Source organism: Aedes albopictus, chromosome 3, assembly GCF_035046485.1.
Source record: "Aedes albopictus strain Foshan chromosome 3, AalbF5, whole genome shotgun sequence".
Taxonomy (NCBI): Eukaryota; Metazoa; Arthropoda; class Insecta; order Diptera; family Culicidae; genus Aedes; species Aedes albopictus.
Genome location: NC_085138.1, coordinates 141697299 through 141714877, shown reverse-complemented (window position 1 = coordinate 141714877; position 17579 = coordinate 141697299). Strand labels below are relative to the sequence as shown.

The following is a 17579-nucleotide window of genomic DNA, read 5'->3' as shown; positions in this document are numbered from 1 at the left end:
TAAAATGTTGAAAAAACGTAAAAGTCTTTCCGAAAAAAATTTCAACTGAGTTTCCAACAGAAGTACAATAAGATTAAGAAAAAAATGCGAAAAATATTTCCAAAAGTTTTTGAAGAAACTCCAAATTGTATTGAAGGAACTCTCAAAAGATTTGTCAAATAATTTACCATCGTTAATTTCAATTGGATTCCAAAGAATTATTAAAAAAGATGGATGAATTCCCAGAAAATCTGCTGAATAAATCTCAAAAGAAAAACAAAAAAAATGGGTATGAGCCTGAGTTATCCACGAAATTTTATAAGAACTGGCTGCAGGAATTGCCTACATATTCCCAAACGAATTATCGCAGCAATTCCATCGGGAAATGCCGAAGGAGTTTCTGCAGGAATATTAGAAGAAATTTCTAGAATACTTGTCTAGACCTATCCCCAAGAAATTGTGAAAAAGAAATTCTATAGTAATCGCCAAGGATCCCGAGATATTTTCAAAGGAACTGCTTATGCTTTTTTCAAAGGTTTAACCGCCAAAATTATCAAAGAATTGCTGTGATAATATCAGAGAGAATTTTCAAACAAATTATCAAATGAATTGTGAAAGAAGTTTCCAGAGATGTTTCAGAAAGAAGTTTGCAGAGATGTTTTAGAAGAAATAATCAAAGCAATTCTTAGATCATTACAGAAAATAAATATCATGGAAGATGTCGAAGATTTTTGCCAAAATAATTCCAAAATTATCAAGAACTTTTCAGTATAAGTACCGAAACAATTTCCAATAAAACTGCCGAATTTCTCATATTAACTAAAGAAGTTCAAAGGATCTGCCGACGAATTTTCGAAAGAAGTCATAAAAAATAGCTTATAAAATTTTAAAAACAACACGAATTGATTCCCAAAATAATGACGGAGGAAATTTGTAAGAAAGTTATAACAAAATTGCCTTCAATCTTTAAGGGGCGTCATCAGAATCATCAATCATTGCTCTTAAATTTTGAACATGCAAATCTAGAAGCAATAAAAAATATGCACAGGAATTATCAAACACTTTACAAAAAAAAATCAAACAAGTAATAGGAGGAATTCTCAAATAAATTGCAGAAAGAATTTCCGAGACAATGTTACACAAACTCAGAAAAAATATGATCAGGGATTCACGAATAAATTGGAAATTTTGTAATAAATTGCCCGAGTATTTATCAAAATTGCTGAAGAAATTCTCGTATACCTTGTTTGCCGAAGAAAATCTCAAAGGTTCCCAGAGAAATTTTGAAGAATGATCAGAACCTTCTTTCCACTTTGCAATTCAAGCACATACATTTTTATAACACTCTTCTTTACCTTTTTTCTTGATGTAATATCCCAACTGGGGCAAAACATGCATCTCAGCCTAGTTGTGCAATAACTTTCTGTGGAAACATTCTCTATTCATGACCATTTTACATTTGCGTATCGTATGGCAAACTTCCTCATTGCAACATTGCATTGTTGAATATCCACTTTTTAAACATAGACTATGAACCCTTTCACAATAAGTATAAACATTATAGGTAAACCGTTGCACAGTGATAATCTTCACATAAGAAAAAAAGATCACGCTGCTGACACCACATCACTGCACTTTTTCGCACATACTGCTCAGACCTATCGCGGTCTATCTCACTTTCTGCAAGATGCTGCATTTTAAAATTGTGTTAAAAAAAGCCCTCCACTATCCAACAAACTTCTTTAAAACCGTGGATTTCTCCAAAGTCGAAACCGTCGAAACGCAAGAACAATTACCTGACCGCCACCGACAAAGACCGATCCGACCGCGTTTCCTAATTATTCCAAATCCGTTGTATCATGTACTCACCTCACCGTAAACACTTCTTTCACTAAAATTTTATACGTTTAAGTATACGAACTACTGAAATAATAAAAAAATATCGCGTTTAGTTCCGTCTTTTCTCTAAAGATAGCCGCAAACCGACGACCGACCAGCGACGACGATGGTAAAAAACAAACTGATTTTAATTATTTTTATCACACACACTCAAGCGTTGCTTATACAGTACGGAAACTATTTCAACTTTCCATACAGTACATGTGTGTGTGCATCATCCATCGCAGGGAATCGAGTTCGGTAATCGAGTAGTTCAGAAGTGGGTCTTGTGTCGTGATACTATTTTTGCTACGCATGTATGCGGTTTACCGTCCGTGAGCGTTTGTGCGCCATCGGATAAGCACGTTTCGCGCACATTCCATGCATATTCCGTGCACAAAACGACAAGCGCGCGAACGCGCACAATTCTCTGTTTTGGGTGTAGGTATTTAACTAGCCTGCCTTGCGAAATTGTATGCCGTGCATTAGATTTTCCCCTTCCACTTGCAACATCCACATTTTCGTGACAGCTAGTCCACAGGAATCCCAGGAAATTTGTTCCAGGACTCCTCCAGGAGTTTCTTGAGGGATTCTCACGAACTTCTTGATGAGATTCTTTCGAAGATTTATTTCGAATTTCTGCAGAAGTTCCCTCTGGCGTTCTTCCAGGAGTTTCTTCTAAGAGTCCAAAAAAGGTTCTATCTAGGATTCCTTTAAGGTCTCTTGTCAGGATTCCTCCAGGAAGAAATAACGGGACTTTTACAGAGATTCTTTCCTGGTTTGTTTGAGGAATACTTTCTGAATTTTTTTTCTCTGTAAATTAATTTCAAGATCACTCTAGGATTACTCCTTCCAAGATTACTCCCGCATTTTTTTCTGAGATTCTTCCAGGACATCTTTCTGTGGTTTCTCCACATTTTTTCTGTTATCGCTCTAGAATTTCCTCTTATGATTCTTCAGGGAATTATATTTGGAATTGTTTCTGAAGTGCCCACTGATGTCTTTCCCGGAGTGTCTTTTGAGATTCCTAATAGGTTTCTTCCCAGGAACTCCTTCCAGGAGTCCTTCTGAGATTCCTTCGGGGACTTCGATGGAAATTCTTCCGGGTAGATGGCGTTCCGGGAATCCTCCAGGAATTTCATCCGAGATTCTCCTAATAACTTCTGAGGAAAACCAGAGGGAACTTGCTAGAGTATTTCCTCAAGGAAATCCTGTAGCCCGAGCAGAAGGGAATAGCAACAGCATAATAAAATGTGTTATTTTGAAAAAATAACTGAGTAACGGAAAGAGTTATTTTCATGTTATTTACATAACATATCCTGTTATGAACTTGTCTGTCATAAGCGGCAAAATAACAAAAATTATAACAAAAAAATGTTCCTGGAAGACCTGTTTAATAACATGTTTTGTTAGTTTCAAAAACAACTTAATAACAGCGAATTTTTAAAATATTTCAATAACAAATTTTGATATGAATAAGTTATTGATAACAATCTGAAAACAAAATTTGTTTTTTTTCTGTTGCGGATAGAAACTCCTCCAAAGTCCCATATGAATTCAATGGGATACGCAACAATAGGTTCTATTGTTAAATGTTTCATTCATAATTGAGACGCTATTGTTGTCGCAAGCCATTTCTGGAGGTCGATTTGAATAGGTCGTATGTGCTTTTGTCGATTAAAAATTAGATCAGTTGGATTTACTTATTCTAGCGAAAACCGTTGAAATTTAACAAAGTTGATACATACAGCAGAATCCTCACAAAATAAGCTTTCCTTTCCATCATTAAAAGTCTCAAAAATATCTTCCATATTGATACAATAACTAAAATAAACTGATCGAATTTTATATCGACAAAAGCACATACGACCTATTTAAATCGAGCTCCAGATTTATTATCGAAAACAGACAGGAACAATAGTTTTCGTCTATTTTCCAAACAACTTAAGATGAAAAACTACCGACGTTTTGAAGCCCTTTATTAGGTGGTTCATTGTTTATATGATTAATTTACATTATTACCTCATTGATTGACACATTTATCCAAGTGAATCTAAGTGGGCTCGATGCAGTGAAATCAATAAAAATAAATTGTCTAAAAATAATCAATGGAGTTGTTCTTCTTAATGACTTATTATTTTACATTTTTGTCGAAAATGTGTTGTTCGTCCTTGAATTCCATCAGTTGATCCAAAATGTTTCATAAAATGATTAACACTCTTTTACACTCTCTATATTCGTATTCATACCTAACTGAAACTGGGACAAAAAAAACAGGTATACTTTTCAAATTGCTTATAAAACAAAATGCTGATAAGTTGGCTCTGTCACAGTTAAAACGTAATGTCAGAAAGAAAAGGAACTGATGACAAAATAATATTTTCTTTTACAGTTCCTCACGGAATGCTGTGAACAACGAAAATCTCGAATGGTGTAGTTTTGATTGCTAAGCTAGTTATGTTGTGATATAAATGATCAAATGTTTGTACAGTCTCAATGACACAATAATAACTGAACTTGTGCTACAACAAAACATGTTATTGAAATGTAATTTAAAGAAAATATACCAAGAGCACAATCATAACAAAATAAGATTGCCCAACAGAACATGTTATGGAACGGTGATGCCTTAATAAGTTAATAATAACAAACTGAGATATGAAAACAGGTTTTGTGGTTCCGTTGTTATTATTTTAATATTTTCCTCTGCTCAGGAGGAACTTAATGAGAAACTCTATAAACAAAAACGGCAGGTGGCATTTCTCGGAAATACTCCCTAATAAACTCCTGAAGGATTTCCTTTAGAAACATCTGAAAGAATTCTAAAATGAACTTCCAAAGCATTTCCAGAAGGATCTGCAGAAATTTCTAACGAAACTCTTGGAGCAAACCAGAAAAGAGTTTCTGAAGAACTCCTGGAAGCAGTTTCGAAAATAAAAACAAGAAGAACTTCCCGGAATAAGTTCTAAGAGGAATCCCAGAATAAGTGCCAAAAGGAATCCTGGAAGAAGTTTCCGAAGAAATCCACGAAGGAGTTCCTGACAAAAATCCTGAAGCAATTTCTGACAGGAGCGCAGAAAAAGAAAATCCCGGAGGAATTCCTAATGGACTCCGAAGGAATCCCGAAAAACCCTGGAAGTAGTTCCCGGAGGAATCCCGGGAGAGGTTCTTAAAAGAATCCCGGTAGGATTCTGTAGTAGATATGATGTGGAATTAAATTAAATTAAATTTAGAGTGTGTATTTGTAGATGGTATATTTTGAGAGTGCTCTATTTTCGAGCAAGCGATGATGATAATAATCATCAGCATAGGAGCCCTCATGAATGTGTGCATAACGTTGTGCTTGAGAATGGTGCACGTGATAGTTGGGAGATGTGTTGGTGTGTTCGAACAAGAGCACTTGAAGTTGGAGGTTCTGCTTTCTATTGTCTTGAAAGGCAAGGGCATTCTGTTGGCTGATCTTGGATCAGATGGATGTGTTTTGCGCATCATCTGCTTGAGATTTGGCTGGTCGTTTTCCGCAGTCACGACAGATTCCTGGAAGGATCTTATGAAAAACTCCTGAAGAAGTCCCAGAAGAAACTCCGCGTGGTATTTTGGAAGGAGCTTCTGGAGGAATCTCGGAAGAAACTTCTGAAGCAATCCCCGAAAGAGCTTCTGGAGAAATCCCAGGTGAAATTACCAGAAATCCAGAAATATTTTCCAGGAAAATCTTTGATAAAAAGATGTGAAGAAATTACAAGAGAAACTAATTGGAGAATCTAGATGGAATTCCTAGAGGATTCCCGGAACTCCTCGAGAAATTCCGGAAGAAATCCTTTGAAGTTCCAGAAGGAATCTCGGCATGAATCCTGGAAAGAGTTCCTGGAGGTATCTCAGATGGAACCTTTTCACAATCACAGACGGGATTCCAGAGGGAGCTTTTGAAGGAACCCCTCCAGAAGGTTTTCCTACGGTTCTCCTCTGGAATTGGACTTTAAGATTTCGGGGTCCAAAAGAGTTCTTTTAATAGTAAGGTAAACCCCTTTTCGCAAGAAGTGGGTTGGCAAGGGAGATGGATACTGAAGAAGGAACTAGTTTGCGTAGCGCAAACGTAGGGAATTCCATTGCTGCCCCGGCGTGGTTGGTGAGTAGCGTGGTTAGCGAGGGCTCAAAAGGAATCGAGAAGGGTTTCCTGATATAGAAGTGGGCGGGTATACTACTGCTGGACCGCAAGCAGGGCTTGCTAAAGCTAAGGAAGCCGATTCTAGTGGCGAGACATTGCCTATATGGCAGTGGTGTCAACAACAGAACCCATGAAGCAGATGTTAAGGTCAAAAAAGCAGTTAACCCAGAAACAAAAGGTCAAAAAGCCCGTTTATCAGACCCAGCTAGGCATCCCATAGGGCTGGGAAAGATGAGCCTGGCAAGGCGGACTCGTCCCGGTTTGGGGAAAGCAGGAGCTTACGACGTTGTGTGAGTCTCTAACCATTACAGATTGGTGCGGGTCATAGGGAGGCCCAAGGCTCAAGGGCTATGACCATTGACCATATTGAATAGGCGTTCGAAGAAGAATAAGTCAGTTAGAGCTATTTCCAGTACGAGGAACCGGGCTGACGCTTTGATCATCAAGACCGATGAGTCCAACTACTCGAAGGTCCTGAAAACGATGAGGACCAACGGACACTGAACTCGGAACTTATAAAGGACACTGGCGTGCGCTTACATACCGCCTATGGAGGAAGCCCTTGGTGAGGAAGTCAAGTCTGGCAGTTGGTGGACTGTATGACGGCAGAGTTGACAGAGCGAAGGCCGATGGTGATAGCGGATGACTTCAATGCTTGGACTGTGGAATATGGAAGCCATTTCACGAACCACCAGCGGGATCAGATTCACCTAGATGGACTTATCAAGCTCGATGTCGATCTGGCTAATGTAGGTACAAATACTATGTACCTTTTACCGGATTCGAGCAAAGTCGAACATCAACGTTAATTTTTGCAGCTCTGGCCTAACCAGTACCTAGTTCAAACCTTTCAAATTGAAGGATGGACGATGCCTACACTCAGAGCGACCACCTGGTTACACTGACTATAACAACAGTAGCTATATCAGCTATAGCAGCTGTAGCGTACGGAGGAAAGGGCAACCAGGCCAAGCTCTCAAAGATGCAAGACATCATACTTGCACGGCGAGATATTTAGGGAGAGGCTCCGCTGTGAGCGTAACTTACTCGGTGTAAGCGGTGACCAGTTGGTAGTGGTGCTTTCGCGTGTATACGATGTCACGAACTCTAGGCAAGTCCACCCTAGGAATGGGAGACCACAGATGTACTGGTGAATTCAATCTACTACCTCATCTGTTTGCACCACGTCTGTCTACGGGCAAGGCGACGGAACCAACGAGCACGTACTGTAAGGAGCGAGGTGAACGACGAGTGACGTTTCCGATTGCCAAAGTTGCGCTCAAGACCCGGATAAGGGCAATAAGGTCTGCTATGAGGACCTGTATCAGAAAGCCAAATCAAACCCGTGGGGTGATGCCTTAGTGATGACTAAGACAAAGACATGGCCTACAGAGCAGCTTCCAGAGATGCTGTAGAATAAACTTGTGTCCGTCTTCGAGTACATCCGTTTCATAACTGATGTCAGACAGCTTGAGTAAGTTGACAGCGAGCCTTTTTTACACACTTACTCATATCGACAAAATTTGCCTTACATTTTATCCTATGTAATGTAATCTCTACATAGCATCGAGGGCATTTTCCACGTCATGATCCGAGTCCTTGGAATCTTTTCATAGACTCGCTGGGAACTGTGGTGGGTGATAAGGAGAAAGTCAACGTTGAGGAACTTGTAGAGATTACCATGTTTTTATCGTAGGGTAGATCCCTGGTCCCGATGGAATTTCGACCTTAAAAGTAGTCATCGCATAGACTTCCGAGATCTGACGTCTGCTTTGTCTGGACGTGGGATCCTTTCCATATGTTTGGAAGAGGTGGAATCTGTTCCTATTGCCAAAGACGGGGAAATGTTCCGTTGACCTCGACACGTCGGGGAAGGTGCTTGAGAGGATCACCCTTGTCAATCTCTTGAGGTACACCGAGGGCGTTGATGATCTGTCGGGTAACCAGAAAGGAGGTTGATCGTAGACATTAGCTTAACGTTACACAAATCGCCGGAACAACTATCCAGCGTAAGAGAAGGGAGATTTGCTACTGTGCAGTAGTGCTACAGCGTTCCTAACTCTTGGGCCTTGGGAAGTCTTGAGATACCGGGTACCAGTGCAAGATTCTTGAAAACTCCGGACGGTGAAACACTCGGAGTTGTTGTTCGACGATAAGCTCACGTTTCGCAGCCAACTAGACTTCGCCTGCAAGACAGCCTTCACAGTTATAGTGTCCTGTCCCTGTCCCTTATGATGTCCAATAGCTCTGTGGTGTATCCTAGTAAGCGAAAGTGTCTGGCTAGTGTCGACGTGATATGATGGCCCGGTTTGGGACACGGTGCTACGTACCGACAGATACCGCGGTAAGCTAGAAAGTTGGCACAGGGTAATGTACCTAAGGGTGGCTAGTACGTACCGTACCATGTCGCACGATGCACTTTTTGTCAACACCGCTATGATGATGAAGAACAAACAGAGTGCTACGAAATGCGCGGCATGAGAGGTATACGTAGGACTGCCAGGTTGACTTGAATGTCCATATGGCAGCGTGCTTGGGACAGTCCCACGTAAAGTAATTGGACCCACAAGTTGACTCCGAGGGAAATTATTTGGGTCATCAGGTGTCATGTGGATGTAACATTCCATCTGACTCAGATCTTGTCGGGTTATGGCTGCTTTAGACAGTACCCGTTTTGGTCGTATGGGATCTTCCGAGAGGCCGGTCCGTACTGGTATCGAAGATACTGTGGAACGCGTTCGTGTGAGAAGTGTTTGATTGGAAAATCGACTCATCGGCTACTACCACATAGTCTTGGAACTACAGAAAAGGTTGCACGTGAAGTCGAGGAACTGCTAGGTCTGTCGCAGCCAATAGATGGCTCCAAGGCTCGGAAGTTGTCTACGCAGGTCATGCCTATGTGCTGCGGTCGCACTCGTTTTTTTCTATCGGACAGTTGGCCGCGTGGAAGATTCTCTAGTATGATGCAGTCGTGCGACAGCCTACTAGGTAGAGTCCGAGCCCGCAGCATGGAAAGTCTCGAAAAGGCCCACGGTAGACGGAGGTCCCATGTCGGCAGGTCCTTCTGCGGTGTAACTGGAAAAGGGGTTACTAACGGGAAAGTCTTAATCCGGTGCACGCCGTTTCTGTCCTTGACGCTGTCAGTGCAGCTGGAAAGTAGGCGTGGTGTCGACTGTGGCCTGCCTTCCAAGGACATAATCGGAAGTGGTGAGAACATGTCGAGAAAGCTAACAATCAGGTGACAATATGCCAGTGAAATACCTTGGTGTGCTCCTCAAAAAGCAAGTCACGGGGTGCGTAGCTCTAAGACTAGCCAGCTATCCTTGGGGGTGCGAACGGCACTAGCCCCTCTCCGAAGCCAATACCTTCTGGTGGCTCCGGAAAGACCATGGGCTTGGTAGCAATAAGTACGGCTTATAATTAGGTTGGGAAAGTAGAACTTGTACCTTCTTCTTCTTGTCGTCGGAGGATATTCTATACATACACTACCTGACCTTCCTCTCATGTGTCTGTTGAGCAGATAACCCCTCTTCCCCAAATTGTTTAGAGAAAAAAAATACAGGTTTTAAGGTTCTGACGGCACAAAAATAAGATCGATCGGGGATTTTTCGGATTCCATGTAAAAAGCGGACAAGCAAACACGTTTCACTTCTTAAAATTGCAGTTATTTTGAGTTTGCAGTTTTTGAAGTAAAACCTGACAGTTTCCAGAAGAATTAATTGCGAAAGCAATGTTCAGCAGAGAGCATGTAGACATCGGTGATTTGGAGGGTGGATCCTAACGCGCTTCCTGCACGTGGTTGATGAAGACCTGACAAACCTAAACGTTCGGGAAGATTGGAGGAGCATCGTCCAAGACCGACAAAGATGGTGCTCTAGTGTACGCACGATGCTGTAGTAAAGCATCTTGACCAATAAGATATGAAGGTAAGGAAACCCCCTCAAGCTCCTCATACAAATGCACAACCGTGATTTCAAAACAATAAGAGAGATGTGTTGTGATATGAAAAGAATTTTATAATATGTTTAAAACACTGCCAATGTCATTTAAGAAAACTACAATACCAAAACCATGCGTTTATTTCACACACACTCGGCTCACTTACCGCTGATCGAGAACGTCGACTGCTGCATATCCTTGGTTCCATCGGGCCGATGACCTCGCGCGCTGTGCGGCGTACTGACTGCCGAATCGCCGGAGACGATGCTCAGCGCAGGTCCAGGAACGTACTTTTCCGGCAAAGCATACGTATCCGGAACGTCCACCTCGTGCTTCTGGTTCAAATCCAAACTCTGCAGCCCATTGCGAGCCTCCTTGTCATCTCCGTTACGGTTCTTGATACCGTTCAGCGCATCGTAAACGAACGGTGGATTGACCGGCGTTTCCAGGAACGAACCCTGACCTTCCGCAACCCGGAGTAGTCCATTCTCGACGCATACCCGTCCGTGAACGATCACGTACTCCGGGACGCCGTGGCACTTCATACCCTCGAAGATGTTGAAGTCGCATGCCTGGTGGTGAGTGGCGGCCGAAATGGTGCGCACGGCCTTCGGGTCCCAGATGAGTACGTCCGCATCCGAGCCCGGCGCGATGCGGCCTTTTTTGGGATACACGTTGAAGATTTTGGCCGCATTTGTACTGGTGATGGCAACGAACCGCTGCGGGTCGATCAGTCCCGTTTGGACACCCTTCTCCCAGACGACGGACATCCGGTCTTCGACTCCGTTGACGCCGTTCGGGATTTTGGTGAAGTCGTCACGACCGAGTTCTTTCTGGTTCTTGTTGAAGGTGCAGTTGTCACTGCCGGTTGTTTGCAGATCATCCCTGAGTAGTGGAAATGGAACCCGATTAGAACATGATCACGAGTCTATGGGGATTGTGAGGACAATAACAAAACAATAAACCAAAGCATACGATAAACGAAACGAAAGCATGTAGATTGATGGGGACAGGTGACAAGGGCTGTAACTTACAACGCCAGGAACTTCATCAGATGTCGCGGAGTCTCCGGATCCGGGCGTATCGGTGGACTGGTCACGTAGTAGGCCAGCGTGTTAGGTTTAACGTTGGTTAGTGAACAGCCAAGGGAGCTGACCAGGGTTTCGCCATACACAAGTAGGCCACGCCTTCTCGCTTGGGACACCTGCTCGGCAGCCAGCTTGCTTGTTACCCTGGTAACGTACAGCGGTGTCTTGGTCTACCGTTGGGTGTGAATGGTTGATGAGTTTTTGAGGTATTTTTAAGGTAAGGTTATGTTCCAAACGACGAAAGCAGCGTTTATAGAATGAGAAATTTTACCAATTGTAGTGTGAGTCGAATCAATTTCCATGTATTTAGTGGTTCATAATATAGTCAGCTTTAAAAGGATTAGTAGTAATGAAAATGGTGCTTGAAGATAGAATGCATTATTAGATCGAAACACAGCAGGACACAGCGTTAGGTACCATCCACCAAACACAGAACCAATGACCTCGCATCCTCCTTGGACTTGGAGCGAGGTCGGAATGCGTGCAAAATCACCCCGCGGTGTTACTTACTGGGCGAGCAGTTTCATCAAAAATTCCGGTGTCGTCGAATCCGGACGGAGCGGAGGGCTGAGGACATGCGCGGCCGCGTGATGCCAGCACTGGTCGGTGTAGTGCGTGCCATCGGTGCCAAGGGCGGCGGCCAGCGTTTCACCGTAGATACCTACACCGTTGTACCGGCGGCGAGCACGTGCAAGCTCGATTCCGGCCGATTTGCTCATCACATGCACTACGTACAGGGGACAATTGGTCTTCGGGGAGGTGGTCAAGGGGGTGGAACAAGGCCGGAAGTGGGTTACCAGAAAAAATACGAAATAAAGTAGAGGTAGAAAATCAACTAAAGAATGTCTCTGTGGGTTACAAAAAGTGTCGTGCTAGGTGGTTGCATCAAGAAGATGGAAATGTTTATTTTTGGCATAAGGTTTTATGGTAATGAAATAGGCTGATGGAATTTTGGAACAGGCGATATGAACTTGTGAAAAGGTGCTTTTGATGTGGCGTGTCAAACAGTCGTAATTGATGCGGCGAAATGTAAATGATGGAATGGGTTTGGGAAATCAGGTCAAGGGCCAAGAAACGTACATATTTTATCGATAATCGAAAAGTTCTTCTTTAAAGCACATCTGAAATTATATGTTGTATGTTAGAAATATGCGGGCAAAACGGTGAGTGGGATCGACAATATTACCCGGTAATCATTGGCAAAGCCAGCTTTTTCTTTTATCTCAAGCTAGTACACAGGGTCAAATATTTGTCCAAAAAAAAAAACAATGCTCAAACATCTTGTTTGACTCGATCGAATCCTCATAAGTGTTAAACTGGTGTTTTTCCTTGCCAAATATTTCATCCTGTGTACTTCAGACCTTACTGATTACTGGTAAAGGCTAGTTTCCATTTGGTAAGTACTGTGTAAAAGGATTGGACAAGTAATGGTCACGTAAAACTTTTACAATAGGCGTTCGCAGTTGATGAGTGATTCGCAGCCGAAAAGATTTGCCAACAGATGGCACTATCTTGTGATGCTGTCAGCCATGTTGTTAATTTTCCGTGCGGAATAATATGTCACTCACAAGAAGACTAGCAGCACTGCTGAAGATCTGGAGTATCTGGTAGCAGCGCCATCACGGATGAAGGTGGATCTATTCATGATAGTTCGTGTAGATCTTCATGCTTGCACCAATACATTCTTACACTTTTATACAAAGGTACCATCTTAACTCAACAGGCGGCGCTGCCGTCGGTGACGATTGCCGTTAGTATGGGAGAATAACAGTGTTCCATGTCTTCTTGATAAAGTAGTCTTCGGGGTAAAAGTGACATTTCCTTTTTTTTTTGTTTTCCCTTTCGCACCAAAGACGTAGGTGTTCATAAGTTTTGCGGCCTCCTGTTAGTTCTGCTGTTCCGGGGAGTGTTTAGCCGTATCGCTCTATAGTGTAGAGGGAAACGCCATGGGACCGCCAACGGAACGGCAACGAAATGCGAAAACTACGAAGGAATTCATCCATACTTTCCCCGGGAATATCTCCAAGAGATTCTCGGAAATTCCTCCAGAAGTTTATCGGGGATTTCTCCAGAAGTTTCTTGGGAAATTCTTTAGGAGTTTCTCGGAAATTTCTCCAGGAATTCCTCGGGAATTTCTCCATGAGTGTCCCGGGAATTCCTTCAGCAGTTCCTTGGAAATGCCTCCAGGAGCTCCTCGGAAAATGGTGCAGGACTTTCTTGGGAAATTTTCTGGGAGTTGATCGAGAATCCTTGCAGGAATACCTAGAATTCCTCAAAGAGTTTCACGGGAATTCCGCAAGAAGCTTCTCGGAAATTCCTACAAGAGTTTCTCGGGAGAACCTCCAGAAGGTCCACGAGAATTGAACCAACGATTCCTGGGGATTTCCTTCAGAAGTTCCTCCGTAATTCCTTCAGGAGTTCCACGGCATTTATTCCAGAAGTTCCCTGGACTTGTTCTATAGAATTCTGCCAGGTGTTTTTTCAGAAGTTCCTCCAGAAGTTCCTCGGAAATTCCTCCAGGAGCTCCATTGGAATTTCTCATGGATTTTCTCCACGAGTACCCAGGAAATTTCAGAAGTTCTTCGAGATTTTTTCTTGCAGCTCTATCAGAAGTTCCTCGGATATTCTTCCATGAAATTCCTCCATTCCTCCGAGATTTCCTTTAGGAGTTATTCGGAAATGTTCCTTGGAGATGCCGGTAGTTTTTTAGCACTTCGCAGGAAATTCATTCAGGATTTCCACGGGTACTTCTGCAGGAGTTCCTCAAAAATTTCTCCAGGAGTTCGTCGGAAATACCTCAAAAAGTTCCACGAGAATTCCTTTAGGAGTTCCCCGGAAATTTTCTCAAAAGCTCCTCGGTAATTCACGTTTTACATTAATACCTTTAGGAATTCTTCTGAAATTATTTGAAAAGTTCTCCAGGAGTTACTCGGGAATATTCCCAGGAGATCCCTTGCAACTTTTCTAGATGTTCCCAGGAAATTGTTTCATAATTTCCTCCGAAATTCCGCTTCAAGATTCCCTAGGAATTTCTCTGGGAATTTCTCAAGGAGTTTCTCGAATACCTCCAGGAGTTCCTCGGGCGTTCGTTCAGAAGTTCTTCTAGAAAATGCTTGGGAAGTTCTCTACGATTTGCTTAGGAAATCCTGCAGAAGTGCTACATGAATCCATTCAGAAGCTCCTCGGGAATTTCTCCAGAAGTTGCTAAAAAAAAAAAGAATTCCAGGAGAACTCTTGGAAGAATTTTTAAGGAACCTCCGAGAAACTCCTAGAGGAATTCCCGAGAAACTCCTGAAGGAATTTCCGAAGGGGCTCTTGGAAAAATTTCCAAGGAGCTCTTGGAGGAATTCCCGAGGAAATCCTGGAAGAATTCCAGATAACTTCCTGGAGGAATTCTCGAAAAACTCCTGGGGGAATTCTCTGGTAATTCCTGGTGGAATTCCCTGGTAACTCCTGGAGGATTTTCCGGAGAACTTCTGGAAATATTCTCGGAGATTTTTTGGATGAATTTCCGTGGAACTCCTGGAGAAATTCCCGGGGATCTACTACAGGAATTCCCGCGGAACATTTGGAGGGATTCCTGGAGGAATTTGCAGGGGACTCCTGGAAGAATTTCCTGGGAACTTCAAGAGGAATTCCTGGGGAACTTCTGAAGGAATTCCTTGGGAATTTCAGCAGAGGGGAGCTTTTTCGGAAATTCCTGGGGAACTCCTGGAGGAATTCCTTGGAAATTTATAGAGGAATTCCTGGGGAACTCATGAAGCAATTCTCGGAGAACTCCTGGAGAAAAGCCAGGGGGAACTCCTGGAGGAATTCCCGGGAAACTCCTGAAAAAGTCCCAAGGAAATTCTCGGAGAATTCTTGGAGGAATTACCGGGGAGCTCCTGGAGAAATTACCGGGGAACTCCTGAAGAGATTCTCAGGAAATTCCTGGAGGAGTCCTCAGGAAACTCCTGGAGGAATTTCCGGGGAACTCTGGAGGATGTTTTTCTGAGTAACTTGTGTAAATATTTTTAGGGAACTGCAGGATGAGTTTCCAGGCATTATTACTAGAGGACTTGTTGAGGAAATCTAGAACTCCTAATACACATTTCAGGAAATCCTAGAGAGATTTTAGGATGGTTTATGAAGGAATTACCGTAGAGGAGTTCCCTGGTAAATCCTGGAGGAGATTGACCAAAAATAATGGAGGAATTCTTGGGGAATTTCTAGAAATATCCCGTTAATTCTTGGAGAAACTCCTAGAAACTCCTGGAGAAATTCTGTGGAACTCCTGAAGGACTTCTCGGGGTACTTCTGGAAAAAGTTCTGTGTATATTCTGAAGAAATTTTCAGGGGTATTATGGAGGAATTTCCGGAAAACCCTTATGAATTCTTGGGGAACTGCTTAAGACTATTTTAGAATCAATTCTCAGAAGTATCACAGAACGAATTCTGGGAGAACTCTAGGTGGAAACCCAGAGAGTGCTTCTGCAAGAATCTCATAAGGAACTGTTATAGAAATTCCTAAAGAAACGACGAAGAAGAAACTACTGGAAAAATATCAGAAGCATTACATACAAAAACTGGAGCATTCCCAGAAGATATTATTTAAGGAATTCCGCGGGGATGAATCCCTCAAGAAACTCCTGTAGGGATTGTCAACTTTATTATTCTTCGCATCCTTCTGTACTGTACTTAGTATCGTTTCGTTAAAATGCTGCCAGTTGAACAAATCTGAAGCAACATTTGAAAAAGGCCCAAGAGGTCTTGTGTCTTTTTTCGAAAACGCTCCGTAGGGCCCAACAACAGCCCGCCCACTCGAATAAACACCGTTATCCGAAAGATCGATGTTTGCTCTATCTGATAACGGTCTTAGTTTGTGTGAATAAGCTGCTGGTGGCTCAGGAGCGGCGTCTGAAGGCATTGTTTACTAATGCTTGTATGCCCTTTTCAAATGTTGCTCCAGAAATGTCAAAATTACTTACGGAAACAGGAGGTGTTTTACTTGAGCGCTGAACAGGAAACTTGCAATTTCTAAACAAAAACGAGAAAGATAAGAATGAAAAAGGGGGAACTTGCCTTCTCTTTCATCCCGCTCTTTCTCGTATTCATCAAAGAGAATGAGTGAGGAAAAAAAGCTGGCTACGCCAATGCCGGTAACACTTTGTCAGTGTCAGGCTACAGACTATACCCAATCAACACACGATCGCATATAATGTTTGATACGATGCAAAAGTGGAGGCTAGCACGCAAGCTACTGGAAGTTCAACATAAGGAGCTCGAGGCAGCGCAGAGCCGACCGAGAAAGTACAGATGACCGGCACGGATCTCACGCGAGCGCTGAACCACAACAGGAGCGGGCTACCAAAGATGTTGTTTGCCGAACAGCTGGACGAGCTGATCGGCTTCACGAGCGGGTGGACTAACCTCAGCAAGGACCTGAAACAGGGCCTGCTGAAGCTCCGCAAATCGCTAGCTTTGGCCAAGAAGAAGCACGATCTCCTGTTCGAAGAGCGGAGTATGGCTGACGGGAGCAGGGAAGAGTGGACTACGCAAACAGGCAGCTTCTTCTTTGCTGGCAACGCGATGATGGCGCATGAGATCATGCAGCTCGTCGGAGCCGTAGCGGGGAGTTCAAACCGCCTTACGGCTCGAGCTGCATGGCCGAATCCTGCCGAGGAGACGCGACCCGCGTGGGGCAAAAAGCGTCCAGCAGAGGCGGGCGGATAGCAGACGAGGAAGAAAGGGACGGCCAGCGTGAGCAACTAGCCTCCCAATTCGGTTGTGAAATGCACAAGGGGCTGGGAAACCATGCCCCAGGAGGCCAACCCTAAGCGAAACAAGCCCCCAAGCGCGAACGGAGCGAGACAAAAACTGGTCTTCAAAACTGAGGCGGATACATGCGCCGTGGTGCTGAGCGCCTTGCAAGTCGAAAATCGTCTCTCACTGCTGGGCGCGGATGTAAAAAGGCATTAGCTCAGAAGGTATTGGGCAAAAAAGTGCAAAAGTGCAGATGAGAGCCCTAACGGCGGAGGGTAAAAAGTAGTGTAAAACCTGGACGAGATCACCGATGCAGAGGAACTCGCAGCTGCACTTATGCAGTAGGCCGTCCCTTATTTTGCAAAAATTGGAAATGTTATAAGTTCGTTAGTGGAAAATGATCGTTTTAGCTAAGAAATGATCGTGTCAAAATTTGAAGTCCATATCTCAAGGCTAAGTGGTCCCTCAAGGGGCCTAAAGTTGTCAAAAATTGTATGGGATCAAAAAACATGAAATTTTTTTCGACAGAAAAATACGCTATTCTACTAAAACCGGTGATTTTAAGACCCTTATGGGCCAAAATTGTGCTTAGATTTGCGATATCTCTACTCGTTTTTGAGTTATTGAACAAAATAGGGTAAGTTTCCTTCGGAATCTAAAAAAATGGTCAAAAATGCTGATTTTTCAGATGTTTTTTGTCAATATCTTGAAAACGAGTAGAGATATCGCAAATCTAAGCATATTTTTGGCCCTTTAGGGTCCTAAAATCACCGGTTTTAATGGAATAG

At 43.1% G+C, this 17579-nt stretch overlaps 1 protein-coding gene across 5 annotated transcripts in view; it reads right to left on the bottom strand.

Moving 5' to 3' along the window:
- Nucleotides 1-17579, bottom strand: part of LOC109424108 (dihydropyrimidinase) — a 138305-nt gene that overhangs the window by 27014 nt on the left and 93712 nt on the right. For 4 of the 5 annotated variants that reach the window (XM_029880135.2, XM_029880136.2, XM_062856928.1 and 1 more), the window contains 2 exons: nt 11560-11798; nt 10128-10846 (listed from right to left, as the gene is read on the bottom strand). In XM_029880135.2, coding sequence (XP_029735995.1) covers nt 10128-10846; nt 11560-11798 — 958 coding nt within the window. Of the gene's footprint in view, nt 1-10127; nt 10847-10995; nt 11220-11559; nt 11799-17579 lie in introns of all 5 variants that reach the window. The other variant, XM_019699204.3, reaches the window with a different exon arrangement.